The 23,229-nt window shown below is 43.5% G+C and overlaps 1 protein-coding gene across 1 annotated transcript in view; it reads left to right on the top strand.

Moving 5' to 3' along the window:
- Positions 1–23,229, top strand: part of PPP3CA (protein phosphatase 3 catalytic subunit alpha) — a 271,308-nt gene that overhangs the window by 211,519 nt on the left and 36,560 nt on the right. The window contains exons 8-10 of the mRNA XM_084855718.1: positions 3,459–3,553; positions 18,140–18,265; positions 22,179–22,253. Of these exons, the coding sequence (XP_084711844.1) occupies positions 3,459–3,553; positions 18,140–18,265; positions 22,179–22,253 (296 nt within the window). The remainder of the gene's footprint in view (positions 1–3,458; positions 3,554–18,139; positions 18,266–22,178; positions 22,254–23,229) is intronic.

The raw sequence follows: 23,229 nt of genomic DNA, 5'->3' as shown, positions 1-23,229 counted from the left end.
AGCACTCCATACCAATTTCCCCTTCTATTTGCACTTGAGAAGGGCTGGGGAACTGGTAGCAGGGCAGGCTTGGTAGACTCAGAATAGGCCTTGCAGGTAGGGATTGCAGGGGGAAATTACGTTGGTTCACATTTTTCTGCGAATTTACCTAATCTCAAACTTTTAAACCAATATACAAACTATACTCAGTTGTAGTTTGAAATTCGCACTTCGACAATTAAAAGAAAAATTTGTATATTGGGCAAATGCACACAAAAAAGCATGTATCTGTGAAAATAACTTTCAAAAATACCTTATATTAGGAACATTGCTTGCAACATAATGGGTATATTAGGCAAATTGCATACAGAAATGCATGTGTTAGGAAAAATGCATGCAAAAAGTGTATACGAATTTTCATGCAAACATTTTTTAAAAAACATTTCAAAGTTCAGGACAAACCAAATATAAGATTGGAAAAAATGAGAAACCAACATTATCAGATTTGTCCATTCCTACTTGCAGATCTCTCCTTAACTGGACATGATGCTCCTGAACATGCTGAGGGAAATTTCACCTTCGTATTAGGTTTTTTTTTTGTCCTGTTTTCTGGGCTTTCTTGGAAAAGGGTTGGAAATATGTGAAATCTGCTTTGAAAGGATTCTCTGGGTGTGCAAAAACTGAGGCAGGCACAGAGGGGGGCCAGCCCACCCATCACTAGGAAAAACATTTGTGTGGAATGATAATGTTTGTTCCAGTGGTTTGATGTTTTTCATGTAGCATACAAAGCTGATACTGCAAAAATGCCAAGCAAATATTTATATTCCCTAAAACGAAGGTTTTCAAGCTTCCTGCTCCCTTTCCACATTTAATTGTCTGCTGCTGAGGAAACCGTGGGCCTCAACTCTAGAACCTTCCACACGGCAAAGGAGTCTATGGAATGGGGAGAGTATGCCCTAAAACAGCTAACATTGGCTGTACGTTGGCTGCAGTTTACAGCCAACATGGCTATACATTGCAGACAAAAACTGATAGTCTTAGGCAGCCTGTCTTTCAGGGAAGCTTACCAACAATTATTTCTCATTGAGGAACCCCAGGATTCTCCAGAATGCAGTTTGAAAATCACCACCTTTAAAAGATGAATATTCTGACCATATATGTCTGAAGTTTGGTAAAAGTACATGAGGAGGTTTCTTTTGTGTAAGGCAATGGTGAGGAACATGTGCTCCTCAAGAACAAGTCCCATCAGCCCTAGCCAACATAGCCAATGGTGAGGGATGATGTGAGTTGCAATCCAACAACATCAAGAGTGCCCACATGTTCCCCATCCCTGGTCTAAGGCCTAATTCTCACTGAAGTGGTAAGCTGGTATCTGGATGCACGTGACTAAATGCTCCTCCATAAAGAAAGAAAGAATCCTCCACATGTCAAGGATAAGAGTTTTCCTCTTCCCCCTGAAGTGCTAGTTTTCTGCATGATGGGAATAGTTTTGTATGGAGGAGCATTCAGTCACATGAGCCCCAACTTGCAATCTGCAGTGATATAGCCCAAACATAGGGTTTCCTCCTTTGGCAAGAACTAGACCGAAGTATCCTTCTTTGGTAAAAGGGTGGGATGCAGAAGTAACGAATTTCAACTGCTAAGATTTGACACCTTGGAGAAAATCTTACTAATACCAAGAGGCAAAATAACAAGGATATTTTTATCCAGAACAGAGAGCTCAGTTAAGGACCACCCCCACCCCAGCTTTTATGTCCATAGCAGGGCCCTTGACCTCTTCTCTTTCTTTAAACATCTGCCTCCTCCAGTGAAGCATTGCAAACAGCTTTTGACATTTCCTTAAGTTTCAAAACCCTTTTTTTGCCATACAATGCACCAGGCTGCATTGTATTTAATTAATTTAATTAATTAATATTGGAAGACCCATCTGGAGTATGAAACCAGTGACATGGTTGTTGCAAATACCTCTGCTACATATGTAAAATATTAATCCCAGTGTATTCAAAAGCTTAATAGAACTAAACATACATCCTCACTGATGAACCGAACAATTCCTCAAGTTTCATTTTTTTCACTGTTACTGTACAGAAAGGCAAATATCTTGAGAGAGTTCCAACATGCGATTAGTCTGGAAGTGATAGCATACCTACTTTCCTCATTTTGCTGCCAAGAATTTTTAGAGTTTTTATATAAGCAAGGGAACGAAAATGCTGTGATTGAGTATTACCTTGCCTCTTGCTAGGGAGAAAATATCACTTTTGTTGGTTTGCTTCCAGAGTTCTGGGGTTTTTCATTTTCATTGCTGATCAACTAAATATAGGCCAGCTGAGACAGTAAGGTTTTTGTTGCCACAAGCAAGTGTAAATGTGAAAAGAATTTGTTTTAGACATGAATCTGGTTATTCGGTAGCCTGCACAAAATCCCATTTTTTAAGGTTAGCCATTCCAGGAGTGAAAGACCCTAAAATATTTAATACATGGTGCTGTTTTAATGGCGTTCTAGAAACACATTTACTTGGATCTGGTCAGTTCTGCATTCTCATACATTGCTTTGCTGGAGCAAAACCCAAATGAAGGGAATGAAAGCTATCTGCCTTCAAAAGGTTTATACATTAATTTTAATTAGCTTTGGGCTGGACTTTGAAGGTCAAACTAGACATGATGTTTGTCATGTAGCTTGCCTGGTGTGCTTGATTTAAAAATAAATAAATAAATAAATAACCACTATGGCGGGGACAGCAGTGGCTTAGTGGTTAAGATGCTGAACTGCAGACTGGAAGGTCGGCAGGTCAGCAGTTCGAGACCCGAGTGCTGCGTGATGGAGTGAGCTCCCGTCTTCAGTCCCAGCTCCTGCCAACCTAGCAGTTCGAAAGCAAGAAATTGCAAGTAGATAAATAGGTACCGCCTCAGCGGGAAAGGTAACAGCGTTCCGTGCACCTCGGTGTTCAGTCATGCCAGCCACATGACCACGGAAGCGTCTTCGGACAGCGCTGGCTCTTCGGCTTAGAAACGGGAATGAGCACCGCACCCTAGAGTCGGACATGACTGGTTGGGGACAACTTTACCTTTACCTTTTTATGGCGGGGACAGAGATCAGGACCCAAGGGGAGGGCAACTTTTGTCCCCACCATGGTCCTGATCGGAGACCACCTTACAGCCCCAGCCCCACCCCGCTATTCATGTTGGGAGGAGAGCCTGCCAGTGCAAACTATGTGGAAAATGTCACGTCTGGTTTGGTCCTATGTTTGTAGTCTGTCTAACGTGCATTCAAGCTTCATTGAAATAATATTAGTTGTCAGAACAGTACTTGGTAGGTTGCACCAAGTGACTACAATCAAGAAAATAATTATGCACATGCAAATCTCATAGAAATTCATGTAATGTGCATCCTCATAACTATATCCATAACAAAGTCTAAATCAACATTACCATGCCAACAATTAATGATACTAATAAGGTTACTTATGCGATTTGTCATAGGTATCGTATGTACAGGAAAAGTCAGACAACAGGCTTCCCTTCACTAATCACAATTTTTTCAGCACCAAACTATCTAGATGTATACAATAACAAAGGTAAGAACCCTTCTTTCACTGCAGACATACTTTACATTAACTCACTGCTTTTTGTTGTTGTTGCATTGTTTACCTCAATTGTTGCTTTTTTAACTTTACCTGAAGTGGTGGTTGATTTCTATTGCATAGTTTAGATTTAATAATTTATAATGTGATAGGATGAACTAATATTAAATGGCAACACTAAGTTAACTTCGTTGTTTGTTGCTGTTATGATTACATCTAATGTTTAATTAATTAATATGGGAAGAGGAAGGTGGCTATATATCAACCGGGCCTGAACAATACGTGTGGCACTCTGCAACAGTCACAAGTTGAGTCAAATTTGTGTAAAGCCACAATTCTCACTTTCAGTTCGGTGTTATTCATCTAATTGAACTAGGCATATTGGACTTTCTATACTTCCATAAGTTTCTGTGAATATCTGAAATGTGGAGAATCCTAGATGAAATCTGTAAATCTCCAAAAACATAGAGATATTCCAGTCAATGCACATGAGATTCTCAGTATTTACTTGTCTATGTCTGACAAGTAAACACAAAGAACAGTGAATGTTGATACTGGCATCATCAGTCTGGGATTGTCAAAATGTATACTCACCAAGGTCCAGACACTCAGGGTAACAGATATTTTGTACTTACACTGTTTAATATATGTAGTACAGATGCATTTTTATATCTTCACAATAAGGCTGGGAAACAAAGATCTAATTAATTTTTAGTTTACTATAACATAATATCATATTACACTATTACAAAACATTTATGAACTTGTACAGCAGTATTTGTTGTTTATTCGGTCAGTCGCTTCCGACTCTTCGTGACGTCATGGACCAGCCCACGCCAGAGCCTCCTGTCGGCCGTCGCCACCCCCAGCTCCCCCAAGGTCGAGTCCGTCACCTCCAGAATACCATCCATCCATCTTGCCCTTGGTCGGCCCCTCTTCCTTTTGCCTTCCACTTTCAGCATCTTCTCCAGGGTATCCTGTCTTCTCATTATGTGGCCAAAGGACATCAGTTTTGCCTTTAATATCCTTCCCTCAAGTGAGCAGTCTGGCTTTATTTCCTGGAGTATGGACTGGTTTGATCTTCTTGCAGTCCAAGGCATTCTCAGAATTTTCCTCCAGCACCACAGTTCAAAAGCATCTATCTTCCTTCGCTCAGCCTTCCTTATGGTCCAGCTCTCGCAGCCATAGGTTACTACGGGGAATACCATTGCTTTCACTGTGCGAACCTTTGTTGTCAGTGTGATGTCTCTGATCTTAACTATTTTATCAAGATTTGTCATTACTGTCCTCCCAAGAAGTAAACGTCTTCTGATTTCCTGGCTGCAGTCAGCGTCTGCAGTAATCTTTGCGCCTAGAAAGACAAAGTCTGTCACTGCCTCCACGTTTTCTCCCTCTATCTGCCAGTTCTCAATCAAGCTGGTTACCATAATCTTGGTTTTTTTGAGGTTTAACTGCAACCCAGCTTTTGCACTTTCTTCTTTCACCTTCGTCATGAGATTCCTCAGCTCCTCCTCGCTTTCAGCCATCAAAGTGGTATCATCTGCATATCGGAGATTGTTAATGTTTCTTCCAGCGATTTTAACTCCAGCCTTGGCTTCATCAAGCCCAGCACGTCGCATGATGTGTTCTGCGTACAGGTTGAATAGGTAGGGTGAGAGTATACAACCCTGCCGTACTCCTTTCCCAATCTTAAACCAATCCATTGTTCCATGGTCTGTTCTTACCGTTGCTACTTGGTCGTTATACAGATTCCTCAGGAGGCAGACAAGCTGACTTGGTATATCCATCCCACCAAGAACTTGCCACAATTTGTGATGATCCACACAGTCCAAGGCTTTAGAATAGTCAATAAAACAGAAATAGATGTTTTTCTGAAACTCCCTGGCTTTCTCCATTATCCAGCAGATATTGGCAATTTGGTCTCTAGTTCCTCTGCCTTTTCTAAACCCAGCTTGTGCATCTGGCAGTTCTCGTTCCATGAATTGCTGGAGTCTACCTTGCAAGATCTTGAGCATTACCTTACTGGCATGTGAAATAAGTGCCACTGTTCGATAGTTTGAACATTCGTTGGTGCTTCCCTTTTTTGGTATGGGGATATAAGCAGATCTTTTCCAATCTGTTGGCCATTCATGTGTTTTCCAAATTTGCTGGCATATGGCATGCATTACCTTGACAGCATCATCTTGCAAGATTTTAAACAGTTCAGCTGGGATACCGTCGTCTCCTGCTGGCTTGTTATTAGCAATGCTTCTTAAGGCCCATTCAACCTCACTCTTCAGGATGTCTGGCTCTAGCTCACTGGCCACACCGTCACATCTATCCCCAATATTATTATCCTTCCTATACAGATCTTCCGTATATTCTTGCCACCTTTTCTTGATCTCTTCTGCTTCTGTTAGGTCCTTGCCATCTTTGTTTTTGATCATACCCATTTTTGCCTGGAATTTACCTCCGATGTTTCTAATTTTCTGGAAGAGGTCTCTTGTCCTTTCTATTCTATTATCTCCTTCCGCTTCTGCACATTGCTTGTTTAAAAATAACTCCTTATCTCTTCTGGCTAACCTCTGGAATTTTGCATTTAATTGGGCATATCTCCCCCGATCACTGTTGCCTTTTGCTTTCCTTCTTTCTTGGGCTGCTTCCAGTGTCTCAGAAGACAGCCATCTTGCCTTCTTGGTTTTCTTTTTCTTTGGGATGTTTTTTGTTGCTGCCTCCTGAACAATGTTGCGAACTTCTGTCCATAGTTCTTCCGGGACCCTATCTACTAAATCTAGTCCCTTAAATCTATTCTTCACCTCCACTGCATATTCATGAGGAATATTAGTGAGCTCATATCTAACTGATCTGTGGGTCTTCTCTATTCTCTATTCCCTTCCCTATTCTCTAAATAGCAGTATTCACAAAAATGAAAATCAGTAGTTTCTCTAAAAATATATAAAGGGCTTTTCTACATGAGGCTATTAATGCTCTGTATGTACTTTTGGTTTCATCGCAGAATTGATATCCAAGCACTACAGGAAGAGCGTTTCCTTTCCTGCTTTTCTCTATATAACCTCTAGGTGGCACTGTGGTATAGCAGAATAGCTCAAATACACAAGTGAAAAAAGTGTTTTCTTTCACTTTTACAAATAATACTGCATTTTCCCTGCTCTAAAAAAAATTCGGTGAAAGTACTAAAGTAACAGAAGCAAAACTAAAGGGTCACAACATTGTCTAAGGAACCTGTAAACAACCATGAGTAGGGAATGATGAGTGCACAATAAATGCCTCATGTAGAAAAGCTCAAAAGCTCTCCATTTACTTCAAAATTTATTTTGTTGATTACAGTCAGTTGTAGAAATCAAATTCTCTTTTAATGACACTGTGAGACAGAGTGTTTTTTGAGCTATGAGGTCCTTTTATAGTTTGTCTTCTCAAACTAACTGCTATCTTGATTAATGACTGTATAAATGTGGTTAATAGAATTTGAAATATTAGTAAGTATGCCTTAAGCCTTGTGAGAGCTGCCACTTCCTAGTCTATTGAAAAGCACAAATTACATCAGATGAATTGCGGTTTGGCAACTGATTTAAATACATTTGTGTAAATTATGTTAGGTTATTGTGTCTAGATGAATCAGCAAGGTACGGACTGAGAGATATACTTAGATTTGAGTTGATCTTCAATCATCCCTGGATGTACTGGATCAGCCTTCCCCAACCTGGCGCTCTCCGGATGTTTTGGACTACAACTCCCATTGTCATGCTGGCTTTGGATGATGGGAGTTATAGTCCGACATTTCTGGAGGGTGGCGGGTTGGGGTCACCTGGCTGACTGTACCAGGTGAATGGATTTACAGATTCACTGCCTCTCAGCCTCTCTTTCCATCTGCAAAATGGACCTACTAAGGAAGACTTCTAAAACTCAGTCTGGCCAGCCAGCCTGCCTGCCTATCTACCTTCCTTCGGTTTCTATACTGCCCAGTAAGCAGTGCTCAAATGTATCCCCAATATGTGTCTCAGTGCTCTTCAGATTACTTAAAGCCTAGAAGTATACTGATAAACAAAGGCCATTTAAATTTTGGCAGCTCATACATGCATGTATACCTACATCCTGACCTGGTTCGCACAACACAACAGCCCACCAATAAACAGTGGGTTAATTTATCCACGAGGGTTGTCGCCTTATCTGGGTACCCATGGGCATCATTTTTGTATGGCACCCATGGGCGTCCAGTGTGGCGTGGGTTGTTGTGTTGTGCGAACCCAGGTGGCAGGGGTTGTTGAGGGTTAGACAACCTTCAAATAACCCATGGGTTGTTTTAGGCTTATTTGAATATTGCGTAACCGTCAAACAACCCCTGCCACCTGGGTTAGCAGGACACAGCAAGCTAGGCACCATGCAGAAATGGCAAAGCGACAGCCTGTGCAGGTAAATTAACCCACGGTGAGCTGTCATGTCCTGCAAACCAGCTCACTGAATAATAACTCAGAGTTCAATGTGTGAATGGATCCCACTGCAAAAAACTGAGTTTGCAGTAATGTGGGTGATGTAGTTCTATCTAGGATATTTAATGTTCAGTGGCTCATTTACAGATGCAAGATGTTATTCATACTTTGATTATGAAGAGGTGAAGATGCAAGTGTGAACCGGCCCTTGGGTTTAAACATTCCCTGAAATGAACTATTTTGTTCTCAGTTGCTTAGGATGCATGCATTCGAAGAAAGGCATGCAGCATATTTATGCAATCCAATGCACATTTACTCAGAAGTAAGTCTTACTGAGTGCAGTTGGATTTAGTCCCAAATAATTATGCATACGATTGCAGCTAGGGTGTATAAGCAGTGCATCACTGCACCTAATAATGGAGTTGATTGTAACACCAGTTGTAGGTTGTACATTTTGCAAAGTTAATGTTGTGACAGAGTCCCAAAAGAAGACGTGATCTAAGGTTTTTTGCCTCCTCTAAGGAGAAGTCTCATTTTTCTAAAGCATTAAACTGGGCGCACCAACAGCTGTGGGCATATCTTTGATCAGCTTAAGAATTTCAGAACCTAAATGTGTCCTGCCGGACTGAAAGCCTACCTCCAGCATTTTGTTTTCTAAACTGGTCAACCAGGTGCCTATAGAAAGCCCACAAACAGGACAGAAGAGCATAGACTTCTCCTACTGTTTCCCAGTACGTGGTACAGAGGCATGCTTTATCCTCCATGAATTTATCTAATCCCCTTTAAAATCATCAAAATTGGTGGTCATCTCCACATCTTGATGAAGCAAATTCCATAACTTCAGTTTGAAGTTATTTTCTTTTATCTATCCTGAATCTCCCACCATTCAGCCTCATTGGATGAGCCCAGATTCTAGTTCTTTCTATCCATTTTCTCTATACCGTGCATGATTTTATACACTTTGATTATGCCCATGCCTCCCCCATTTGACTTTTTTTCCTACGCTAAAAAGCCCCAAATATTATAACCTTTCCTCATAGGGGGAATTGCTCCAGCAACCTGATGATTTTACTTGTCCTTTTCTACACCTTTTCTACCTCTATAATATTGTTTTTGAGGTTTGACAACCAGAACTCTGCAAAGTATTCTAAGTATGGTCTTTCGGGAAGCCATCAGTCTGGCCCAGAAGAACCCAGTTGCAGATGATAAGGATTTAAAAGGGCAGGTGAACAACAATATAATGACCAACACAGTGCTACAGCTAAAATTTCGCTCCTGTTACAGACTACTGGGAGCAATCAGATCATACGAATGCATTTGATAATAGTAAGAATTAATTCTGGGAAGGTCTGATATATTTTTCTCTGAAAGCTTAATGGCAGCTTAATTATCTTTTGTACAATATTTGAGAATTAGCCATTCTTAAACGTTATAGATTTAACTGCACTATTACTCTAGAAGAACATACTGAACCAAGCTCTCTTCTTTCATCTGTGCTTTGCTTTCAATTAGAGTTTTTGTAGCCAGTTCTTTTCACATTCACCAGTTATAAAGTGTGATTCCCTTTTGCTTTTTGGATAGTGACTAAGGGGACCTCCCTCACCCCCCAGCCTTTAAAATAAAGCTTTTGAAAAGCAGTTTAAATTGTTGTTTTAAAGTTAGTTGTATTTGAGTGCAATACCAGTTGCGAGCAGGGATGGGGAAATAAAAAGGCTGACACAGGTTCTTGGGTTCAAATCAGGCTACATTTATTGATAAAATCTGCAAAGGGGAAAAAAGGACGGGCAACTAAACTGGGGCAGCCCCTAGCTGTCCCTGAAATGGGCGAAAGCATTCAAAGCCTGTGTGGTAGCGTGTCATTTCACTATCTCACAGGGGTACCCCTTTGGGGGGAGGTAGGCCTTCCCCGTCACCCCCGCCTGGGCCGCACAACACCGGGTAGGTGAGGTGAGTTGGCCTCCCAGGTAACCCTTAACCCCCCGATTGGCCGTGAAACCCAGAGCAGGAGGCCTCAGGCATCACCTGTCACAATAACCGTGCCTCTGAATGCACACCGTCGCTATTCTCATCCTGAATGCCCATCTTAACAGCCACAGGGAGTGACAAGCCTATCGCTTAGTCAAATTCCCCCCACCTGCACTGAATTACTTCCAGCATACCCCTTTGCAGATCCCTCAGGAATATATCATTCCCTAAGTCGGACAGGTGCACCCCATCTTGAGCTCCCCCCATGTCTGTGAAATCTCTGGATGAGAAATAATCCCATCTCCCTGCTGGGATAGCCTCAGAGATATTTCCCTGTTAACCTTCTGTCGGGCCCTTTCAATGGCCCGCTGGTTTTCAACATTCCGTCAGAAAAGTCTAGGGAGCAAGCATGACCAAACAATAGTTACCCCCAGCCAACAGCGCCTAATAACCTGAAAATCCCCCAATGCTTGCAAGATGAGGCTCTTGTCTCTCACATAACCCAGGTCATTCTCCCCAAGATGCAGCACCAAAACCTGCAGGGGGACACACAGCAATCCTTGATGGAATAGAGTGGGTAGGAGGCCGTCCCACCGCATGCCGCGTCTGCCAAGCCACTGCATACAGGCATGCCGGAACAGTCCTAACTGAGGTCCGCAGCCTGACCAGGAAGCCCTCCGACCAGCCCGGAACACCATGCTGTGTCCACATGTGAGCACACGCATGGGTTCACATCCATTCCATCGATCTAGGGAAAACAAGAAAACAGTAAGAACTGGAATAACTGGGGAGGAGGGGGTCATAACCCTATCACAGTAGAGGCCTGACGTATGCCCTAAAGGCCTTGGAGCACCATCTGCCCACCGCCTTCACCTGATCGGTTGAGAAACCCAGAGACGCAGCAGTAGAAGTGGCCCCTATTCGGAAAGGATGTGTCCCAAAGCAAAATTTACCTAGACCAAGGGTGCCTAGAGCAGACTTAGTAACAGCCCGGAATTGATACTTTATCAGTGGGGAACCATCAGAGTGGCAAAACAGTGGACCATCCGAGGGCCCTCTCAAATCCAGAAAAACAGCCATTGCCCTGATGGGGCACAGTTCCTCGGCCCATGCTGGCAGAAGAGACACCCGTGGCACCGTTACCTGCCTGATCGGTCTTGGACTTCCAGAGCAGAATCCGAACATCCGAACAACATCCAGGTGGACCCGGATGTCAGAATATCACAGAGCTCTTCCAGATACATCACCTTTTAATGTCACGACCAGTTCAGAAATCCGTAGAGCCCCAAAGAAAGCCCTTAAGGCAGCTGTGTGAAACAATCCTGCTTCAAAATGCGAAGCGCATATTGATGGCCACAATCCCCAGAGTCCTAAGAGGATGTCCGGAGAAAGGGGGCACCTGGAATCCGTGGCTGGGGGTGACATCCTGGCCCAGCCCTGGATGGGTCGCCGGACCCTGAAATCGAGAGTGTTATCAGCCATGCCCTTAAATTTGGACCAAAAGGCCAGAGCCGCCAGCTTGCCGCTGATGGTCCTTGCCGAAAGCCTCCTGTTCCAACAAGACATGCAGAACTGCAAAAGGTGGTCCACCAGGATGGGCCATGTTTGTTGTAACTGTCGATTGCATCAGAAATCATGCAATTACCTACCTGCCTTGTCGTAAGCAGTTCTGGTGCTAGGAGCTATGGAGTTCATCATGGTGAGCTCCGCCTCAGTCCGCCAGTTTCCCATAGTGCTGCTGGCATGGGGTCTGGCAATGGACGTGCCCAAGGGGCCAACTCCCAGAACCATGCAACCTGGATATACACGACAAAGCATTGGCAATCGGATTGTCTAGGCCAGGTATGTGTCAGGCGCAGAACCAGATATTATGTCATAGGCAATACAGCATGAATGCCCTTACCAACGACATAACTCTGGCGTTGCTGGAAGACAGGGTGGTGATGACGTGAACAGTGGCCTGATTGTCACACCAAAAGTGAACCACCGAATTGGCAAGTTGGTCAGCCCATACGTGCACAGCTACAGAAATTGGGAAAAACTCCAGAAATGTTAAATCCTTGGCAACTTGGCCTGCTAACCAACCCTCAGGCCATAGTTTTGCGCACCAACGGTCCCCCCAGATTACCCCAAAGCCCAGGGACCTGGCAGCATCAGAATGAACCTGCCAGTCAGCCTCCAGGAGCAACTCGCGCCTCCAGAAAGAAACACCATTGAACTCCTGCAAAAATTGAAGCCAAACTTTGAGGTCCAGTCTTACGGCCAAGGTGACCCTGGTTCAGTGGTGCAGTCGCTGCAGTCTACGCATGGCCCAGCCGAGCCTTCTTTGGAAGCCCTGGCCTGGGACAACTACCCGGCAGGCAAAATTTAAATGACCAACCACCTCTTGCAACGCATACAAGGTGACTTTGCGGAAACGCATTATTATGCATATCTTTTCCTCCTGGGCCAAGAGTTTATCATTTGGGAGCCTGCAACATTGGTTAATTGTATCTAACTCGATCCCCAAAAACGTTAAAACTGAGGATGGACCCTCCATCTTTTCAAGAGCCAGAGGGACACCTAGCTCATCTGCCATGGAGGAGAAACCCCGCATTTAGTTGGCACACTAAGTGGAATCGTGAGGGCTAACAAACAAAATATCATCCAGATAATGGGGATACTCAGGGTCCCCATTTTATCTCTAACTGCCCATTCCAAGAAGGTGCTAAACTTCTCAAACATGGCGCAGGAGATAGAACATCCCATGGGGAGAGCCATGTCCAGGTAAAACATTCCCTGGAAACAAAACCCTAAAAGGTCAAAATCCAGAGGATTGACCGGCAAGATGCAGAACGCAGACTTTATGTCGTACTTGCCCATCAATGCCCCATGCCCTAGATTCCGGACCATGAATATTGCAGAATCAAAGGGAGAATAATGCACAGAACATAAATGGTCTGGGATCTCGTCATTTACAGAACCACCTTTTAGGAAGGAGAGGTTGTGAATCAACCTGTATTCCCCCATCGCCTTTTTGAGAACAATGCCCAGGGGAGAAATGCGTAGGTTAGGGACAGGTGGTGCTGTAAATGGGCCAAGAACCTGCCCTGAGGCAACTTCCTTTTCAATTTTGGCTTTTACCTGCTGGACCATACTGAGAACAGAGTTCTGATTCTTAGAAAATTGTGCTTTACGCTCTCCCTGAAAAGGGATTCTAAAACTGTGCGTAAAACCTTGGTCTAGGTAAAGTGCATCTTTCTTCCGCGGATACTGCCCCAGGAGCTGACGGTGGGGCTCGATCTTGACCAGGCTAGGTCCCTTTGGGAGGAGGTTGTTGCCCTCCTCCGGATTTCCTACCACCTTGTCCATCTCGTGTGTGACCCCACCAACCCTTGAATCTGGGACATGTGGTGCATGGGTGCTGTCCACCACAGATGGAACATTCGTGGTGGAAGCGGCATGGGTTTCGGGAACAGGAGCCTCTGGAACTGTACTCCCAGCAAAGCAAGCGGTGCTGAACCACCTGCCCCACATTCAGCTGAACGGTCGAAGTGGGTTGCTGTTTGGCCAGAATATGACCACTGTCTGATCTATCGCCAAATCCTAGCCTAGCTGGGATCATGAACTGAAACCACAGTTCCTGTTCCTTGATATCCCAGTGGAGGGAGGGGTCAACTATGGGCCTCATATGAAAGGCCTCATCATAGGCCAGCCAAGCCCTGCCATCGTATTTGGAATATGCTCTATAGATCATATCCAGATATTTAGTAAGTACCCACCCCTGCCCAGGGAATTTTTGTTGTAATACCCCTATATAAATCAGAAAACCTGGCAGCCAATTGGCCCAGGTGCAGGTGACTTTCTTTCGCCTGCCTTTGTCTTGATCCTTATCACCAGATTTCTCCTTATCTTTCGGGTCCAGGTCACGAAATAACAAGGAGAAAACATCAATGAATTCTCCATGCAAAGTCTTATCCCTAGTGGTGGGCAAAAGGTGAAAACCCAGCAGTATTGATGTACTACCAGTGGGTATGGCATCCTTGCCCATATTGGCGTACAGGTCTGCATGTATCAAGGAGGGTTGAGACTGAGGTGCATTGATGGGGCCCACCCACTACATGCCGTTGTAGCCGGAGAAGGCTGACGTGCGCCAGCCTCAGGCAGAGTAACAGGGTGTCCTGCCGAAGGCCCCCAAAGGGGTGCGGCGTCACCTCCAATACGTGTCTGGGGGTGGAAGGTCATGTCCAGTACGCTTGCAGCCGCAAGAGTGTCATAGCTGGAATGTGCCGTAGCTGACCCCCCTGCTGGCGTAACTGGGACAGGTGAGGGCTACATCACTACTTGGGGAAAACTCCCACTCCCCACTGCGTTTGGGTCAGCATGATCCCCAGCAAATGGAGAAAAGGGTCATCTCGGGGTTGACGTCCATGGGAGCCTCCCCCATGGCCCCATCCGGCTCCACCCCAACCACTGTAAAGTGTTAGGGGAAGTTGCCTCACCCGCAACTGGAACAGATGGGGCAAGGCCCCCCGAGGACGCAGCAAGCAAGGCTGCCGCCGACCCGGATGGCTGCGTCGCAGCCGACGTTGGTCCTTCCACTGCAGGGGGAGCCGGTGCAGGATTCTGTGTGGAGACAGAGCTGGAAGATGCCTCAACAACATCTAAATGCTCTGAAAGAGAAAACGGCAGTGTGCGCTGGGTCTGTCGTCTAGTCTGTTTAGGCTGAGACCCACCCGATGTGGTTGGCCTAGGTATAGGTGGTATAATTCCTTTGTTTTTTCCCATGGCCTCCAGACGCTCCAGAATCGGCGCCAAATTGGGGTCCTCCTCCCCCTCTGATGGAGACCCATGTCACCATTGAGGCCGTTTTGGTGAAGGGTGAGGGGCTTTGCCCTCTCCCTTCTTGCCCCCCTGTCCTTTTTTAGGGGGCATCTTGGCTGGACATTCGGGCCGCCGGAGTTGGTGCCTGGGAAGCTAAGGAGTGCCCTTTGGCAAGAGATTAAGTGTTAGGGAATAAAACCCCACGAACAGAAAGGATTTTTTTTTTTTTTAAGAGAGATCTCTATTGGTCATCCCACTCAGGGCCCCCAGGCTCAAGACTGCTCAGTCAAGAAAGGCAATTGCCACCTGTACCCTGAGCCACTGCAGGGAGCCCTCCCCCGAGCTAGGAGAAACTCCCCTAAATTGAAGCCCCCCCCCCAAGGGCACCTCCAAACCTTGGGCCAGCTGGCCCCTGAAGCTCGGGGCCAGATACCCAGAATCGCTCCCGTGCAACAGATCCCGATGCCCCACAGCCTCCCCTGGAGAGAAAGCCTGGGCCAGATGCTAGGGCTGGCCAGTCCGCGAGGCCTGGGATCGTCTGAGTGGGCGTGATCCGGGCTGCCCAGCACCCAAGGAGGCGAAACTCCACTGCCCTCCGCAGCCAATGCCGTGGCAATAAACCCCAGCCGTGCAGTGTCGGGGCAAAGAGAGGCCGCTGCTGCCACTGTCCACCAGACGCAGCCGCTGCTGCGCAACAGAGGAAAGCATCGATCGCCTCTCCCGAAGCTGCCGTCACCCACATTCCTCCGGCTGCAAAGCGCGAGGCACCCGCTTTGCAGCCACGCTTCAAAGAGGCGTCAAGGAGTGGCGTGGAGAGCTTAAGACGGCTCTCTGCCCCATCCCACCTCTGGTGGCACCACCTCAGGCCTCCAATCGCGGCCGAGAATGTCACCCCACCCGCCCGCAACAGCCCACCACGAGGCCAAGCAAGCTGGACTCATGGTGTGGCATCAGTATAAGTTATTAATGTGATGCAAGTTTTATTTATTAATTTTTTTATTTTGTTATTAAATTTATTAATCGCCCATCTGGCTGGTCACCCAGCCACTCTGGGCGATGTACAGCATATAATAAAACAGTTTAAAACAATAAAATTCTACAATAAAAACATTTTCTAAAATACCCTAACCCACCCCAAACGCCTGCCTGAACAACCACGTTTTTAATGCACGGCGGAACCTTATTAAAGTTAAAGTAGCTTTTAGATTCTATGAATGAATTATTCATTTCATCACTCCATAGCTTTCAAAATCCTAAAAACATGCATGTTTTTAGCCAACTGCTCTTTAAGAGGAATTTTAAAGCTACTTTTAAAAATGTCTCCTATTAGCTTTCATAAATTATAAGGATGAGATTTAATGTTTCACCTACAGTGAGGGAACCCTCCCAGCTTGACTGATAGAGCCTCATATACATACTTCATGGAATACCTGTGTTTTCATTTCAGCATCAACAATAACATAATTGATTCTACTAATTGATTTCATACTGAAATATATCCTACTCTGATATCTTTAAATGTGAATGGAAAGGCTGCTATAGGTGACTAAAGTAAATAAATTGAAATTGCTGACGCTTATAGCTCTCATATAAAAAGAACTGCAAGCCATTTTTGCTTTTTCTAGAAAACAGAGCATGTATCTGTCCTAAAATAACATAGCGTTAAAGGGAAGGTCGAAAAACAGCATATGTTCTGTTCCTTTTATATCTCCTACACAAGTTCAGCAGAAATCTGGGTAGTTCATACTGTGAGTAGGGGGATGTAGGTGTGAAGATATAGTTGGAATTTAATATTACGACAAATCCTTTGCCACACAGAAATACAGCAAAGTTTTTCCTCTGTAGACTCAGAGTCAAGCTAGACATGGTGGGAAATTAGATCTGCTGCATCTTCTTCTTGTTGTTTTGTAGTGTTCAGCAGTCCCTTGAGGTTTTCCTGCAGGTCAGGGAAGCCTGTTCTTTCCACACCATTTCTTCCACAGAGCAAATGGCAGCTTTAGAGGATCATTTAGATCAGAGAAACAGCAGGGGGTGGGGGGGAGTGTGGAACCTCTCCTCCTCCAGCTCCTTGGTCACAACCCAATTAAGGCCCACTTAAAGCTGTTTTTTTTCCCCTCAAGAAAATGCCAGAGAGTCTATCACATATCACCCACCACCTCAATGTGTGTGGGGTGAAATCCTTTTTTCTATTTCAATTGTATTAACTTCTATAAGGCATAAACAGACCTGGATGTTGTTCATTAGTTAATGAATTAAGTTATATTGGTTTGTAGGTTGAGTTAATGCATGATGTGCCCACTTAAATTGCCCGATTGCACTTTTAGTAATTTCACCTAATGCGTTTCTGGTGAAATAGCATAAGTGATAAAAAAAAAATGACCTTCCTCCTTTATAAATAAGCTTTTGTGTACTGACTGACTGCATGGAGGTTTTAAGAAGCTGCTTTATACCTATTTTGGAGCTACTTTGAGTGGCACCGAGTGTCAAACTTGGATCTCCTTATCTTTGATCCCTAATTGGTGATTCTGGGCATTGAACCAGGAATCTTTCTATGCAAATGTGTTCCGCTAGTGAGAAATGGTGCCTCCCCATCAAAGGAGAAGTATGTTTGTACCATCAAAATTTACCCGACAAGTACTAAAGTATATTATCCCAACACGACCAGAAGTGTAATCCTATAGAGAGAGAAAATGGAATTTGGGAAAATACCGTTCCTATTCACATATCAGTTCTGCTGATAAAACTATGCAGTTCTTTACACAGAGCTGGAAAGAATTCTGCTCCAAGAGATAACTGTATTCTGACTAAACTCAAATGTAGACATGGCAGCTGCAAGGTCTAGAACTCTTAGCTACATCCATTGAACTTATGTTTGTATTCCTGCCCAGATTTGTAAATAGCTATCCATCTCCAATTCAGCTTGGCTACATCGTCGTAGCTTTTACGTTTTATTTGGGTTTATGTCCAGGGGTGGGCAATCTGTTTTCTGTCGAGAGCCGCATTCCCTCGTGGGTAATCTGTCAGCAGCTGCATGGCAGGAGTGGGCGGGGCCACAGCTTGTTTTTAGTTGCAGATTTGAGACAGTCACCAACATTAATTTTTACATGTGCCATGGAGCGAGGCAGGAGGAGGGCTTAATACTGCACCTCTGGCTTCTCTTAGGGTGTAATCCTATGCATGTTTAGAGCGAGAAAAATCCTAGGACTCCCAGCTTGCTGGCTGGGAAATGCTGGGAGTTGTAGGACTCTTTTTCTTTGTTAAACTTGCATACAATTGCGCCCTTAGACACTATGTCACACCAACTCTCAAGTTTTGCCCCCAAGTTAATAGAGGACGTATGTTAATAACAAATGGCTCAATGAATCTCTTTCTATTTCTTTTGTAGCTGCAGTATTGAAATATGAGAACAATGTTATGAATATCAGACAGTTTAACTGTTCTCCTCATCCATACTGGCTTCCAAATTTCATGGACGTCTTTACCTGGTCTTTGCCATTTGTTGGAGAGAAAGGTATGTAAAGTGTTTTCTGCATGAAAACTGTTTCTCTGTAGAGTATGATGAAGGAAAGGAGCTGTTCTCTAAAAAAGAGCTGGCATACCTGGCCATACAAGACATTCTAAGGCATTGGAAGTGTGTCAACGAGCCCACACAGGAGAGAATTTGCTTTACAATGAGCAAAAGCATGTAATATAGTCGGTATAGATTATTTCCTTTTGTTCCTAACCTTTTTCTTAATAGCAGTAATAACAATACTTTTTAAAATTGTAGTAGGGTACTCTGTATTTGAAATACATTCCAACTTTTAAATACATGTTTTCTGAGGGATAGGTTATCAGGGAATGATAACAAAGTTTAGCGTCACTAATTTTCAAGCCTTTACACCACACCCTTATGTCAATGTTTCTGAAAATGTGGCTCTTGCTATCCTGTACCACTCCACCTATGCAGCTCCCTTGCACCCACCCCCAAAAAACTTTGGACCGAGTATAAGAAATCTTCATAGTTTAAAATACTTTTTATAGCTTAAAACAATTGTAGAATGGTCAAATTTGATGTAAATTAAATGGAAATTAATCAGGCCAGTAATTACAGGGCATGAGGAAGTTAAAGTTTACACAATTGTAATTTTTTAAGTAAGAGATGCCAGACCTCAAACTTTCCTAAAAATATAACTAAACCATGCCCTCTTGCTTGGAAGTCCTGCTTCTTAATGCCAGGGCTTGAGGAGATCTCTCTCTAGATCCCACACCTGCGGAAAATTAGAACTATCAGTGCTTTGGATCAGAGTCATTTCTGTGGTGGTGCTACATCTTTGGAATTCATAAGCAAAGCTTACCGGATCATCTTATTTTGTAGCTTTTGCCACCAGGTGAATGTATTCTTATTTTTTCAGGCTTTTAAAATATTTATATATGGATTTATTCATGGCTCCCGTGTTAATGCTTTCTGCCATTTCATGGTAGGGTGTGAGTGCGTGTGCGCGCCTGTGTGTTTGTGTGCGTGTTACATGTATTAATTGGCTTTTATTGTTACTGCTTTCATATTGTTGTTAACTGACCTGAGTTGTGCGTGTTACATGTATGAATTGGCTTTTATTGTTACTGCTTTCATATTGTTGTTAACTGACCTGAGTTGTGCGTGTTACATGTATGAATTGGCTTTTATTGTTACTGCTTTTATATTGCTGTAAACTGACCTGAGTGACTTTGAGTGAATGGCAGTTTAAGAGCTCAATCCTCTGCATGTTTAGAGAGAGAGAAAGTCCTACAGGTCCCAGCATTACCCAGCCATCTAAACATGCAGAGTGTATATAAAAACATAAAATATTTTTATATGTTCTGGGCTTGTGGAGTTGTGCTTCAAGGCCCTCACTTCTGTATTACTGCACATGTGAAGATGCTGACTATATGGAACTGAAAACCAATTCCAGAGCTAAGTCTCTGGTTAACCTTGGCTAAAATGAAATGCTGGATATAGAACTTTGCTGGGTGGGCACATGAAATGCCTTGTAGGATGGTGTGTTATGGCTTTAGATCCTGTGTACATCAAGTGTCATTCTAGGTAAGAAGCACAAATCTCTAGAGAGTAGAAAGTTAAGATCAACCTAACACAGAAATCAGAAGTTTGACAACTATTGATTTATGTCATCCCTACTCAGTACTTAAGTGGAATCCCACACACACATACAAACCTAGATTTGTGCAGAAATTTCAGAAAAGGCAAGTTCCAGTGTAAGATAGCAGAAACCACCAATAGCCCGCTTGGGCCAGCATGAAGACCACGTTCCATATGCTGGTATGAGATTCCTTTTGTTTGCAGAAGAAATGAGTGGGAAAGACTAGTCAGGATTAAGGTTGTCATTGTCTCCTCCAAGTAAGTATAATATATGACAGTCGTTTTAGCTTTACTTCTTGTCCTTCTCTGCCTCACTCTGGCTCTTCCAACTTTTCTGTAAAGGCATTTCTGTTGCTTCCCTCATATGCGAGTTAAAGCTTGCAATTGTTTTAAAATTCTTGTTTTGAAGTGGGTAGTAAAGGGGCTGAGGGAAGGGGCCTGAAGATCCAAGAAGAGAAACTTGGGCTTGTATGCAAGATGCAAGGACCTCGCAGGTGTATAGGGGCACAAAGGTATATGAAAGTAGTGAAAGTTGCATTTTCAGAACAATATATATTTCAGAATGTCAGATATACCCTTCCGTTATATATTTGCACTCTGTTGTAGTCACTTTCCATTTCAATTAGTTGTGTGATGCACCGTGACAGTGGTCGGGGGGGAGGGGGGGTTAGAAACATATTCTGAGTAGCCTCTAATCTGTGCATTGCTCAAAGTTTAACAAATCCATAACTTTAAAGCTCTGATGCTTTTCTAAATAGCTTCAGCTTTAGCCACCTTAAGATATAAAATTGCCATAAAACCTCCCAGCATTAAGAGGGATTGTGTAATGGTACACACTCCAGGCTGCTGTAATTGGCGCTGTTTCAAAAGACATCTAGCTGTAGAAGTCTACTTTATCTAAAACTGTCATTCATTACTAAATCTGCATGGGCTAAGGTCCACCTATTATTATGAAGTAATTAGTGCAGGGTTCTTTTACAACTAAGCTCTCAACTTGCAGAGTACCTTTCCACTAATCCTTTTTGCAATATTTCAACTTGTGCATCAAGAGAGACAAAATAAAATGAAAATGAAAACCTTGGTTGTTTCTTTACCAATTTACTGTGGCTATTGCAAAAGAAACATTTTTTAAAAAAACCAAATAGAATTAAGTCTCTTTCCTCCAAACTTTGAAGCTAGTCTGTAATTTTGGGCAGCAGTTTTAATTATGCTTCCTTTGTAGGAAAGCTGTGCAATTTCTCGCATATCTTTCTGTCAGTGATAATAAATTTACTGCAGAACTGCAGTTTTTAAGGGTTAATTCACATGTTGCTGTTTTTAGGTGCATGTATCTAAGATTTAATTGTACACCTAAACATGTGATGTGTGGATGCAGCAAACAGATAATAAAAAATGGTTATATCATACAGGTCCACTCATCAAGGAACAGGGAAAGGCTGCAGTCCCTGTTGAATGTACACTTCATAGCAAAGCCAGGTTTGTAGTTGTATAATGTGTGAAACAGTCCTAAGAATATGGACTCACGCTCTTTTTATATCACTGAGAAGCTGGTTTTGCAGTTGTAGATGCCTTACAACTTGATACAAGGAAGGAACAATTTCCTTTAGGATGACCTCTGAGTCCAGTAAAATAATTAAACACCACTTTTTCTGCAGAGTAAAAAGACTGCTGGTGCAGAAGATGCTGGACCTTTAAAGATGCTGTCAGCTTGCATTAACAACCACACAGTGTTAAGTTTTGCTTATTTTATGGAGCATTCATATAGACAGCAATGTCTTCTTTCCCTCCTTTAAACATTTCTGAATACTTAGCTAAAATATTTTATTTTTTGTAACTTGCAGCATCCAATTACCCCAGCCTTGTGCCTAATGCATGGGGGGCGGGGTGGGGGGGTGAGTAGCAAAATTTTAATGGAAACAGTAGAGAGCCTGACCAAAACTGTTCAAGTTGGACTGACAAATCAAGCTTCTACGAAAAGGATGTCCAGTTTTCTTTTTGTAGTTCAGACACTGAAAGGGGGGGATGAGTGTGTGTATACTTAAAAACAGCAGCTTTTCTTGTGCAGTGATCCTTCAGTGGTAAACAGTACCAATCATCCCTTATTAACCACATGAGATCTTGGACCTCACTTGCTGTATATTCACACAAATAGTGCAAATGTTTTGTGCTATTAGGCATATGCCGTGCTGGGGTTTGCTTGTTTTTTTGTGCCGTGGCTATCATTAACCCTACTACATGGGCAGCCGTCTTGTCGGATCCATCGGGTCTGTCCAGTTCTCTCACCGCTCCTGTTTGATTTCTCTTGTAGTGACAGAGATGCTGGTCAACGTTCTGAACATTTGCTCAGATGATGAACTTGGAACCGAGGAAGATGGCTTTGATGGTAAGAGCCTTGAGCCTTCTGTTGAGGTGGTTTGCTCTGATTAACATTTGTGCCTGAAAATCTTCTTTATTAATCTTAAGATCATAGGGAGAGTTCTCGGAGGATCTCTCTGGAGTTGATTTCTTCCAAGCTGCCCAAAACAGTGTTCTTGCTAGATGATGATATGTTTGCCTTTGTGCATGGTTTGTAAAGAAAGAATGAAAAATCTCCCCTTTTCGCTCCTTTTCAAACCAAGATGGCACTTAATACTAAACTGTCTTTTCTCTGCCCGTTCTCTGTATCACAAAATTGCTAAGTATGGAAGGCCATACTGTGTAGAATGGTGCTAGCCATTTATGTGAACAGAATGTACTGGATAGATGCTTAAGAAACAATAGTGTGATGTGGCCCAGAATGTTTAGTCTTGCTTAACAGAGCAATATCAGTGATGCTAGAAGGATTTCTCTCCGTCATTGTGAAGGAACTCGCCCTCTCATAGGACTGGAAGAGAAGTTTATCAAGACTAGCCCTTACAGCAGGACATGGTCATCTACCAATTAATGCCCCCCCCACACACACACACTACATAATGCTGTCCAGCTGAGCCAAATAAGTGAACCAAGCAAGAACATATAAGGCAGAAACCCCATAGGAAGAGTTCCTTCCTGGCCTCATATAGTAATCTTGCAACGTATAAAATTCATTACCACAACATGTAGCTATGGACACCACCTTTTTAAATGATTAGGCAAGCTTGTACATGATAGGAGTACCTATGTAGTCATGATAGCTAAAATGGGCCTACTTGTTCAGAAACACTTTGGAGACAAAAGAGAGGTGGCTATTTCCATTTTGCCCTGCTTATGAGCTTCCAAGGGATATCTGGTTGACCATTTCAGGAGGCAGAATACTGGACTTGAAGAGACAAATAGTTTGAACTAGCAAGACAGTTCTTGCATTCTGTCCCAGTTGGAGTCTAAAGCAAGAAATCCTAATT

This window comes from Heloderma suspectum, chromosome 5 (assembly GCF_057233095.1).
Source record: "Heloderma suspectum isolate Gila_16-S chromosome 5, 16-S_ref, whole genome shotgun sequence".
Classification (NCBI taxonomy): Eukaryota; Metazoa; Chordata; class Lepidosauria; order Squamata; family Helodermatidae; genus Heloderma; species Heloderma suspectum.
The sequence above is the reverse complement of the archived record's forward strand: the minus strand, read 5'-3'. Positions and strand labels throughout refer to the sequence as shown.